We start from the raw sequence: 13,079 nt of genomic DNA on the forward strand, positions 1-13,079 counted from the left end.
CAACACTACACCACACTACACACTACACTACACTGCACCACACCACACTACACCCACACCACACTACAGTACAGTACACTACACCACACTACAGTACACTATACCACACTACACTACAGTACACCACACTACAGTTAACCACACCACACGACACCACACCATACTACACTACACCACACTACACTACACCCATACCACACCACACTACACTACACTGCACCACACAACACCACACCGCACACCACTACACTACACTACACCACGTGACACCACACTACAGTACACTACAGTACACTACACTACAATACACTACACTACAGTACACTACAGTACACTACACCACACTACAGTTAACTACACCACACCACACCACACTACACTACACTACACCACACTACACTACACCATACTACACCCACACTATACCACACCATACTACACTACACTGCACCGCACTACACAACACTACACCACACTACACCACACCACACTACACTGCACCACACTACACCACACCACAGTATACCACATCACATCACACCACACCACACTACACTACTCCGTACCACACTACTCTACACTACGCTGCACCACACCACACTACACCACACTACACCACACCACACTACACTACAGTTAACTACACCACACTACACCGCACCGCACCACACTACACTGCACCACCCTACACTATGCTACACCACACCACACCACCACCACCCCACACTACACTACACTGCACAACACGACACTACAGTTAACTACACCACACTACACCGCACCACACTACACTATGCTACACCACACCACACCACCACCACCCCACACTACACTACACAACACGACACTACACCACACTACACTACACCACACGACACTACAACACACTACACCACACCACACTACACTGCACTACACCACACCATACCGCACCACACTACACCACACCACACCACACTACACTGCACTACACCACACCACACCGCACCACACTACACTGCACTACACCACCACACAACACCACACCACACTACACTGCACTACACCACACCACACCACACCACACTAAACTGCACTACACCACACCACACCACACCACACTACACTGCACTACACCACACCACACCGCACCACACTACACTGCACTACACCACACCACACCACACTATACTGCACTACACCACACCACACCACACCACACCACACCACACTACACCACATGTAGGTGTAGGTGGCATGTACATGTAGGTGGCAGACTGACTGACTGACTGACTGACTGAGTGGGCCATGAAAGGGAGCCATAGGATTCAGCAGGTCTATAGTGTGATTCTAGTTGACTACTGGCTTTTTAGTGCTTGTGATTCCTCCCCTCCCCCTCCTATTTTTTAATGAGATGTTTTGACCTTCAAGATATCATGTTTAGGTAGTCCCACATGACCGCACAGTATTTCCATGACAGGTAGCTGCCTGGGAACCTCAGGGTTTTCAGCCCAACACCAGCCACTTGGCTTTTGCTCAATAACTGTGACATCTTATATGCAGCAGACAGATAGCAGACAAAACATCGCACCACCACAAGCGCAACAGAGTATCACAGCTGAACAGGCTTATGGCTGAATATACTGCTTGGACATTTTTTCTTAGCTGTGTTTTTCATGCATATCTTTTTTTGAGTGGACAATGTCCGAAGATCAACAGCAATATACTCATTCTTAGTTAAGCGGTGTGTGGCCAGCACTTTCTCAGGCCCCGCTGGGTGACTGGAGCAGGGGCTATATCCCAGCTAGCTGAGATCTGGCCTGGCTGGCCATTGTTATTGGGAAGTTTGGGGTGCAAAAAGGAAGAAGGAAATGTGGTGAGCATGAAGCCAAATAACACTCATCTACCCACTTAAAGCCAGTGTCATGAGTGAATAAAAGAGCTAGAAACTCAATCAAAAGAAGTCCTGCCTTATCAGAGATGTGGCTGTGCTGTAACATTCTGTAAAAAAAAAAAAAAGACCTTCTACAGTACAGAAAGTGCATAGTACAGTGTTGGGATATATAAACTGAACTTCACAACCTTTTATCTTGGTTTGAACAGTCAGTGTTTCCCAGATGACAGAGGACCACGCGTGGTCCATCAATCAAGACGTGACATGTCTGGCCCGGCCAGGTCCAGGGCCTGGAGGCATTCCTTACCCCTTCCTGCCCCCTGTCCTCCCCCGTCCCCTGCTGATCCCAATGAGGGCATGGTGGGAGTGCCCTTATCAGATCCTACTAGGTCTCCCTCAGAAGGAGCATCAGTGATAAAGGCCTTATCTACTCTGTGTAAACAGCCGCGGCCAGGCATTGTTTCACCGTTCTATTGTTGTAAGATCTATTTGTTCTGAAGGAGTGTTATTTTGTGTAACTGAGGGGGGAAGAGATGAGGTGATGGGGTGAGTCGTAGGCCAGTCTGGGACACTGTGGGTCTGCAACGGAGGAGGATTGTCGAAAGAAACCTTTTTTCTTTTCATCAGTCTCTTTCAATCTTACACTGTAGGGGCGATATGCCTGGCACCCCATAAATAACACACTTACAGAAATGTAAGATTGTTCAGATTGAAGGGCAAGACGAGGGTGTTTCTGTTTGTATTCTATTGAAAAACAGCAGCCACTGTTCTTTCAGTGTGTCCCTCATCTCTGGTCCCGTGTGGCCTTGCACGTACATGGGCCTCTAGCCCTGCCAACCCCTGCATACCTCACTGTACCTGCTGGTAAACAACGACCGTAGTCCCAGGCATCCTGACACATCCAAGCCCATCCCTTGCTTTGTACAGTGTAGTACAATACGCTGCAGGTTGCTTCTTCCCATTGAATCCTATTGATCAGAGATGAATAGAATATGTCCCAGCAGCAAAGCATGTCCCCAGTCAACACCAGTCCTGAGATAGTGGCTTGCATCCCAATATCCCAGAGTGCCTTCAAATAAAACAAATGATTCTAGTTCATTTCTATTTTTGACTTTGGAGTTGAGAGCTCAGTAAAAGTGAGCTTTTTTTAGCCACAAAATAATAAACCAATGTGGTAATACATAAAACGAACAGCTCAGCATCTCTCATTTCTCAGTGTTAAACAATAACACTATAAGATTCCATTCAAGTTATTGGGAAAGAGTTCACAAAGTGAACATAGTGGGGATCACTTCCACTTCTTTAGCTGGATGAATATCTACTCTTTATGCCAAGTTGCCTTCTAGGGGTTTTTGAAACGTTCAGCATCACCCGGTGTTCCTCCCGAAGCACCGAAGACACCCTGTCTACTCTTTTGAAAGCTGATCACTTAATAGTTGTTTAATCTCAACCCAATCCCACGTCTTTGGCTGGAGGTATTCTCACAAGAGGCTTGCCAAAACTCCTTGGGTGCGTCACAAATAGCACCCTATTCCCCATATAATGGTGCCCTATGGGCCCGGGTAAAAGTACTGCAATAAATAGGAAATAGTGTGCCATTTGTGACGCAGCCCTAGCTTCTCTCTCAAGGCTGGACAGAGTTCAATGGTATAAGGGATTACGCCTCAAGTATGAACATTTGGGGATGTCCACTGTGCTAGAAGGTAAAAAGAGAAAGAAAACTCCCTATATTGCAGCTGACAAAGTTAAGATCTTCCTTCTTGTTCTTGGTAACCCAGTATTTTTTAGCTTTAGCAGTATTCCTATAATTGCCATGTAATGTATACTATCAAACCATTATCATCTTTTTGATGTTGGGCTGACAGTGCCTTAGAGCCAGGTAAGACAAAGTTCAGGATGGGGAGAATATAGACTATGAAATGCCTGGGAACCTCCCTACATTTTCTATCCTTTTCAATTTAGCCAATTAAATTTCCAGTAAAGCTGTAGCTAGGCCCCGTTCTCTCCAGTTCCCAGCTCTCTTCTCTGTAGACGCTGTCTGGACTTGAGATATGTAATTGCTGACATTTAAACATTGGATAGTAGGCTACCGAACCCAAATGTCCTCCACCTTATTATTTTAATGGTCTCAGTCAGGGCTCCATTTTTATTCACAGGCATGGAGAGTGATATCAGAGGTACATGTATGAGAGTCCAGTGGTGTTCCAATTATCTGATAAAATCCAGCAGGGAATAAGGATAAGAGGAAGTAACAACAGACAGGAAGTTATTCTCGTGCACCCAGTGCAAGGTGGTGGGCCTGGGGGCCAGGGGTCAGGGTCAGGGAAGATGACTGGAGAGATTCTTTAGACAGACAGAATCATGACCCGCCTCTGGTCTCACGTTACAGCACATTCCTAGATAAGCAGGACTGCTTCTCAGACAAATGATTTCCACTTGGCTTCAGAACACAATAATAAGACATTTGAGATAGTGAGTTTCATTAAATGGTTATTTTTTAGTGGAAGAAACAGTGGTATAGTGAAATGATTGACAGGTAACTTTGGAATTGAAAAATGGCCCAAAGCTCCTGTTATCAGTTAGTGAAACCGTCTTGCTACTGCTCAGACTGGCAACCAATGTCTCATACCAAACAAAATGGTATTCAATTTAAAAAACATTATTTATTTATTTAGCTGTGTCCCATTGCAATTTATTTCTAATCCAAGTCGTCATATATATATATATTATTTTTTTCTATTATAAAATCTCAAATGAGTTTTGAGAAGTTGTGTAAGTGAATAATGTGAACTTCTCTCTGTATATTCCCCTCTTCCCAGACATTGACGAGTGTTCTTTTGACCGGACGTGTGACCATTCCTGCGTCAACTCCCCCGGCAGCTTCCAGTGCTTCTGTCATAAAGGCTATGTTCTCTACGGTCTGGCACATTGTGGAGGTGAGGTGATACTTATTCCCCCTCTCAACGTGTCTGTACACCATTACTCACACAGTCCACCTCATTTTCTCTAGAAACCACACCTGCCTGCTAAGTTATCCATAATAACTTGAATCTTCATGATCATTACTGCAGCTAGCTTCTATAGCAACTTGTTTTTTTATAGCCTGTTTGTATGGCTCCCTAGTTCATATTGCTTACCAGACCAGTCGAGTCTAATGCTAGCAATCCCGAGGTGAAGGAAGACTTGATTTTTGTGACATGAGTAGTACACAGTAGCACACATGACTCCACCTGGTGCACTAAAACAAACAATTATTATCAGAGGTATGTGCATGATGCTGTGGTAAAGTTGTTGATCTATTCCAGTGTGGTAGAAATAAAGGTAGGCCTCGTGTTCCAGGCGGCTGGCGTGTGCCAGATCTGCAGGGCAGAGAGAGAGGGGGACCCGTTTGAGCGCATCAGGCTGTTTCAGCGGCCCTTTCATGGTCTGTGTATCACAACTCTGAATCTGCTGCCGTCTCCAGAGCCTGAGGGCCTCTCAGAGGAGGTGTAGAAATAGAGAGAGAGAGAGAGAAAGAGAGAAAGAGAGAGAGAGAGAGAGAGCGAAAGCCTATATACACACACAAAACACGTTGCAATTATTTCTTTTCCATTCTTGTTCGTTTTGACAAGTCTACCAAGGCAGGAATGTTATGATAGCATATTTCCAGGACATGGAATGTGGTAATATGTGTGAGTGAGAGGGATGGAGAGGGCAGGGAAATTGCCTGGCATAAGAGCTGTGTGTGTATCTGTGTGCCATTGTAGAGTCCTCCTAATGATGAATGACTCTTCCCTCCCTCTTCTCTCCCATCAGAACTGTTTGATAACCCTGAGATTTATGTTGCTTCCCCTGCACCTCCTCTTCTACAGCAGTGACCAGGGTTGTGATATTCCCCGCCGTAGCTTATCAGTTGAAGCATAGCTCCCAAACACTCCAGAGATTGCTGCTAGGTGCTTAATTGAACAATGGACTCACCCCAAACAACCCCTATAAGGTCAGCGACCTGCTGTCAAGGAAAGTGTGGAGGCCTGTCATCACTGGCTTCAGCTGACATCTGAGAGAGACTTCCCCGACTGAGACGTTCTCCTCCAAGCCATTAGGAAAACATCACGTTAGAATTACACTGTGGCGTTAAAGTGAGAGGTGTGAAATGAGGTGGCACGCTAGCTAGAGAGTTGATAGATGTTACTGTCTGGTACATGATAAATCCATCTGAATGAATCAATATGTTGTTTACATAAAACCAGGTTGATATTTGATCACTAAGATACAATGTATCTTGTACATTGTACATGTTCTATCTGACTCGGTTACAATCACGTGATAAGCATTGAGTAGACTAATGAAGACAAGAAATGTCCCAAAGAACCTATCTTTGAGACAAGGTACCCCATTATAGCTAACAGCCCTAGATCAATGCTGTAGAGCCCTAGATCTATGCTGTAGAGCCCTAGATCTATGCTGTAGAGCCCTAGATCTATGCTCTACAGACGTGGTGCTGTCTGTCTACTGTTGACCTTCACAGTCAAACTGTGATTAGCCTATTCTATAGCCTCTCAGTCTCACCGGAGTTTGACATGATAGGTATTGATGTCTATTGAAGAAAGCAAGAGCCGCCGGCTGAGTTAGCTTATTTTCATATTTCTTTTTGCCCCCCCTGGAATTGGAGTAATGCCTTCGACACCAGCGGATGATAGCAGCCACATACAATTGTCAGCATGCATGCCAATCTGAAAGTCTTTTACTTCTCTCTTTGACTCTCCCCCCTTATGTTCCCGTCCTACATTGGCCTCTGGGATACATGAGTTGATTTCCTCTGAGGATGCCGAAACAGAAACAGACAGAGCCAGCTCTTGATAAAAGCATACTCAAAAGTCTATTCACATTTCAAGCTTGAGAAGAATAAGAGGAGAAAATCAACTTTGCTTGGCATAGAGAAGAGATTCTCTCTCCATCTCCCGCTCTCTATTATTTAAATGGAGTTCTTCAACATGAAGGTTAGACTTCAGACAAGTTGTTTGACAGACGGATGTATCTCCTTTGCATTGAGCGGAGCTGGCAACTCAACACCAGCCAAACACTCTTGATGAAGTCATCATCTCCATGGCGGGACAGAGCACTGGAGGCTCGCAGGCTGTTTTTATTCACACCGTACAGAACAGGGAGGAACATTTTCTATCTGCAGGCCACATCATCAATCACTGTCATTATCTGTGTTCCTCTGCTGGTGTCCCTGTCACTTAGCCTGGCTGAGCGCTCAGCCCCGAGCCACACTGCCTTGCCTTGTCCCCCTCATCACACTAATAAAGTCATTTTCTGTCTGGGTTCCTAGGCAACCTCCATCTGGTTCCTGTATGGTTTGAGTGGTTTTGGTTTCTGTGTGTTAAAAAGTGATTATAATTTACTCCTATCTGGCTCTGCAAAGTCCCTCCAAATGTTCTTCTTCCCAACGAGAGTGAGCTTTGGGGGAAGAGAAGTTGAAGTTTCGACTAAGGGGAAATGCATAGCAGTGATATCACATGCCCTGGATTAGACTTCAAATGAGCAATCAAGCCTGGTTTACCAAAACACACATTCATCTTCTGTAGAAGTGATCACTGACAGTAGAATTGACTTCACAGAAACTCTGTTCATTTGCAGCTGTCAGAACACATTCTCGTTTGTTTCTTTCAATTATTCTCTCATCTATCATGATAGCTCAGTTATATTGATGTTATTTCTTCTCTTGCAACCAGTTTTACTGAGTGAGTGAGTGAGTGAGTGAGTGTGCATATGTCTATGCGTTTGGTGTGTTTTGGATTTCCACTCATATGAGTGTGGGGCAGCAGGTAGCCTAGCGTTTAAGAGTATTGTGTCAATAACTGAAAGGTCGATGGTTTGAATCCCTAAGCTGACTAGGTAGAAAATATGTCTTTGTGCCCTTGAGCAAGGCACTTAACCCAAGTCGCTCTGGATAAGTGTCTGCTAAAATGTAAATGAGTGTGTTAGACTCTGTGTCTAGACATACATGGTCATAACTGTCTTCTTCCCTTTGCAGATATTGATGAGTGCAGTATAAACCGCGGTGGCTGTAAATATGGCTGTGTAAACACTCAGGGCAGCTACGAGTGTACCTGTCCACCTGGATACAAGCTTCACTGGAACAAGAAGGACTGCATTGGTATGTAACAACACTGCCACCCAGTGGTCAGAAGATTGAAACATACATTGTGATTTGGTTCCAAGTAATGGAAAGGATGGTCAATCAATCAATCAATCAAATGTATTTATGAAGCCCTTTTTACATCAGCCGATGTCACAAAGTGCTATACAGAAACCCAGCCTAAAACCCCAAACAGCAAACAATGCAGACGTAGAAGCACGGTGGCTAGGAATAACTCCCTAGAAAGCCAGGACCCTAGGAAGAAACCTAAAGAGGAACCAAGCTCTGAGGGGTGGCCAGTCCTCTTCTGGCTGTGCCGGGTGGAGATCATAACAGAACATAGCCAAGATGTTCAAATGTTCATAGATGACCAGCAGGGTCAAATAATAATAATCACAGTGGTTGTAGAGGGTGCAGCAGGTCAGCACCTCAGGAGTAAATGTCAGTTGGCTTTTCATAGCCGATCATTCAGAGTTAGAGACAGCAGGTGTGGTAGAGAGAGAGAGTCGAAAACAGCAGGTCCGGGACAAGGTAGCACGTCTGGTGAACAGGTCAGGGTTCCATAGCCGCAAGCAGAACAGTTGAAACTGGAGCAGCAGCATGACCAGGTGGACTGGGGACCGCAAGGAGTCATCAGGCCAGGTAGTCCACCCACTTTGCTAATGCACAACCCCCACACCACTAGAGGGATATCTTCAACCACCAACTTACAGCCAAAAACTGAGACAAGGCTGAGTATAGCCCACGAAGATCTCCCCACGGCATGAACCCGAAGGGGGCGCCAAACCGGACAGGAAGATCAAGTTAGTGACTCAGCCCACTCAAGTGACGCACCATTCCTAGGGACGGCATGGAAGAGCACCAGTAAGCCAGTGACTCTGCCCCCGTAATAGGATTAGAGGCGGAGAATCCCAGTGGAGAGAGGGGAACCGGCCAGGCAGAGACAGCAAGGGTGGTTCATTGCTCCAGTGCCTTTCCGTTCATCTTCACAACCCGGGGCCAGACTACACTCAATCATAGGACCTACTGAAGAGATGAGTCTTCAATAAAGACTTAAAGGTTGAGACCAAGTCTGCTTCTCTCACATGGATAGGCAGACCATTCCATAAGAATGGAGCTCTATAGGAGAAATCCCTGGCTCCAGCTGTTTGCTTAGAAATTCTAGGGACAATATGGAGGCCTGCATTTTGTGACCATAGCCTAGTGGTTAGAGCATTAGGACAGAAACCCGAAAGATTGCTGGATCAAATCCTCAAGCTGACAAGGTAAAAATCTGTCGTACTGCCCCTGAACAAGGCAGTCATTGTAAATAAGAATTTGTTCTTAACTGACTTGCCTAGTTCAATAAAGGTTCAATAAAACCAAATATATGGCAGGACCAAATTGGAAAGATAGGTAGGAGCAAGCTCATGTAATGCTTTGTAGGTTAGCAGTTAAACCTTGAAATCAGCCCTTGCCTTAACAGGAAGCCAGTGTAGAGAGGCTAGCACTGGAGTAATATCATCACATTTTTTTGGCTCTAGTCAAGATTCTAGCTTCCGTGTTTAGCACTAACTGAAGTTTATTTAGTGCATTATCCGGGTAGCCGGAAAGTAGAGCATTGCAGTAGTCTAATCTAGAAGCGACAAATGCATGAATAGATTTTTCTTTATCATTTTTGGACAGAAAGTTTCTGATTTTTGTAATGTTACGTGAATGGAAAAAAGCTGTTCTTGAATCAGTCTTGGTATGTTCGTCAAAAGAGAGATCGGGGTCCAGAGTAACGCTGAGGTCCTTCACAGTTTTATTTGAGATGACTGTATAACCATCAAGATTAATTGTCCGATCCGACAGAAGATCTCTTTGTTTCTTGGGACCTAGAACTAGCATCTCTGTTTTGTCCAAGTTTAAAAGTAAAACATTTGCCGCCATCCACTTCCTTATGTCTGAAACACAGGCTTCCAGGGATGGCAATTTTGGGGCTTTACCATGTTTCATCGAAATGTACAAATGTGTATCATCTGGAAATGCAGTGAAAGTTAATATTGTGACCAAGAGGTAAAATATATAGTGAAAACAATAGTGGTCCTAAAATGGAACCTTGAGGAACACCGACATTTACAGTTGATTTGTCAGAGGACAAACCATCCACAGAGACAAACTGATATCTTTCCGACAGATAAGATCTAAACCAGGCCTGAACTTGTCCGTGTAGACCAATTTGGTTTCCAATCTCTCCAAAAGAATGTGGTGATCGATGGTATCAAAAGCAGCACTAAGGTCTAGGAGCACGAGGACAGATGCAGAGCCTTGGTCTGACGCTATTAAAATGTCATTTACCACCTTCACAAGTGCAGTCTCAGTGCTATGATGGGGTCTAAAACCAGACTGAAGCGTTTCGTATACATTGTTTGTCTTCAGGAAGGCAGTGAGTTGCTGTGCAACAGCTTTTTCAAAACAAATTGAGAGGAATGGGAGATTCGATATAGGCCGATAGTTTTTCATATTTTCTGGGTCAAGGTTTGGCTTTTTCAAGGGAGGCTTTATTACTGCCACTTTTAGTGAGTTCGGTACACATCCGGTGGATAGAGAGACATTTATTTTGTTCAACATAGGAAATAGGAGTTCAACATAGGAGGGCCAAGCACAGGAAGCAGCTCTTTCAGTAGCTTAGTTGGAATATCGGTCCAGTATGCAGCTTGAAGGTTTAGAGGCCATCATTATTTTCATCAATGTGTCTAGAGATATGTATAGTATTAAAAAACTTGAGTGTCTCCCTTGATCCTAGGTCCTGGCAGCGTTGTGCAGACTCAGGACAACTGAGCTTTGGAGAAATACGCAGATTTAAAGAGGAGTCCGTAATTTGCTTTCTAATGATCATGATCTTTCCGTCAAAGAAGTTCATGAATTTATCACTGCTGAAGTGAAAGCCATCCTCTCTTGGGGAATGCTGCATTTTAGTTAGCTTTACGACAGTATCAAAAATACATGTGGGATTGTTCTTACTCTCCTCAATTAAGTTGGATAAATAGGATGATCTAGCAGAAGTGAGGGCTCTTCGATACTGCACGGTACTGTCTTTCCAAGCCAATCGGAAGACTTCCAGTTTGGTGTAGCGCCATTTCCGTTCCAATTTTCTGGAATCTTGCTTCAGGGCTCGGGTATTTTCTGTATACCAGGGAGCTAGTTTCTTATGACAAATGTTTTTTTGTTTTTAGGGATGTGACTGCATCTTAGGTATTACGCAAGGTTAAATTTAGTTCCTCAGTTGGGTGGTTAACCAAATGTTGTACTCTGACGTCCTTGGGTAGGTAGAGGGAGTCTGGAAGGGCATCTAGGAATCTTTGGGTTGTCCGAGAATTTATAGCACGGCTTTTGATGATCTTTGGTTGGGGTCTGAGCAGATTATTTGTTGCGATTGCAAACGTAATAAAATGGTGGTCCGATAGCCAGGATTATGAGGAAAAACATTAAGATCCACAATATTTATTCCACGGGACAAAACTAGGTCCAGAGTATGACTGTGGCAGTGAGTAGGTCCGGAGACCTGTTGGACATAACTCAATGAGTCGAGTATGGCTCCGAAAGCCTTTTGGAGTGGGTCTGTGGACTTTTCCATGTGAATATTAAAGTCACAAAAAATGTGAATATTGTCTGCCATGACTACAAGGTCCGATAGGAATTCAGGGAACTCAGTGTGGAACGCTGTATACGGCCCAGGAGGCCTGTAAACGGTAGCTATAAGAGTAGGCTGCATAGATTTCATGACTAGAAGCTCAAAAGACGAAAACGCAGCCTTTTTTTGTATATTGAAATTTGCTATCATAAATGTTGGCAACACCTCCGCCTTTGTGGGATGCACGGGGGTTATTGTAACCAGGAGGAGAGGCCTCATTTAACACAGTAAATTCATCAGGCTTAAGCCATGTTTCAGTCAGGCCAATCACATCAAGATTATGATCAGTGATTAGTTAATTGACTATAACTGCCTTGGAAGTGTAATGCTCCGGGTGTCGTGGGTGTGGAGTCAAATGCAGGAGACAGAGTTCAATGCTGTGCGTCTTTTAATAGCACCAACGCACCACAGGGTGCTCACAAAAGTTGCGTTCCCAACCACAGGGAATCAAAAAGTACAATGGAAAAAATCACGACCAGGCACTAACACGTACCTCTACAACAGAGCCGAAGGTTACATAGAAATAATCCCGCACAACAACCAGGCGGGCCGGCTGTCTAATAAGGACAAACTAATTAAACATGAACAGGTGCTACCAATAAACATTACAAGGAGGGGGAGGAAAAACAATCAGTGGCAGCTAATAGGCCGGTGACGACGACCGCCGAGCGCCACCCGCCCGGGAAGGGGAAACACCCTCGGTCGGACTCGTGACAGGAAGTGAGGGATCTAACATTAAGTAGCCCTATTTTGAGATGTGAGATATTACAATATCTTTCAATAATGACAGGAATGGAGGAGGTCTTTATTCCAGTGAGATTGCTAAAGCGAACACCTCCATGTTTAGTTTTGCCCAATCTAGGTCGAGGCACAGACACAGTCTCAATGGGTATAGCTGAGCTGACTACACCGACTGTGCTAGTGGCAGACTCCACTAAGCTGGCAGTCAGGCTAACAGCCTGCTGCCTGTAACTCTATTGCTAATCCTAACTCCAGATGTAACCCTAACTCCAGATGTAACCCTAACTCCAGATGTATGCATAATCCTAACTCCAGATGTAACCCTAACTCCAGATGTAACCCTAACCCTAACTCCAGATGTAACCCTAACCCTAACTCCAGATGTAACCCTAACCCTAGCTCCAGATGTATGCCTAATCCTAACTCCAGATGTAACCCTAACTCCAGATGTAACCCTAACCCTAACTCCAGATGTAACCCTAACTCCAGATGTAACCCTAACCCTAACTCCAGATGTAATCCTTTCCCTAACTCCAGATGTAACCCTATCTCTAACCCTAACTCCAGATGTAACCCTAATCCCTGTAATTAAGGCTGTATTGTGTCATTTTCTATTCACATAGAAATATGAGTTATAGATATGTCATTCTCATTGAAAGCAAGTCTAAGAAGCGGTAGATCTGTTC

At 44.6% G+C, this 13,079-nt stretch overlaps 1 protein-coding gene across 4 annotated transcripts in view; it reads left to right on the forward strand.

Moving 5' to 3' along the window:
* LOC115102299 (signal peptide, CUB and EGF-like domain-containing protein 3) overlaps window positions 1-13,079 on the forward strand; it is a 103,793-nt gene that overhangs the window by 81,979 nt on the left and 8,735 nt on the right. For all 4 annotated transcript variants that reach the window (XM_029622106.2, XM_029622107.2, XM_029622109.2 and 1 more), the window contains 2 exons: window positions 4,693-4,809; window positions 7,893-8,015. In XM_029622106.2, coding sequence (XP_029477966.1) covers window positions 4,693-4,809; window positions 7,893-8,015 — 240 coding nt within the window. The remainder of the gene's footprint in view (window positions 1-4,692; window positions 4,810-7,892; window positions 8,016-13,079) is intronic.

This window comes from Oncorhynchus nerka, linkage group LG20 (genome assembly GCF_034236695.1).
Source record: "Oncorhynchus nerka isolate Pitt River linkage group LG20, Oner_Uvic_2.0, whole genome shotgun sequence".
Lineage (NCBI taxonomy): Eukaryota > Metazoa > Chordata > Actinopteri > Salmoniformes > Salmonidae > Oncorhynchus > Oncorhynchus nerka.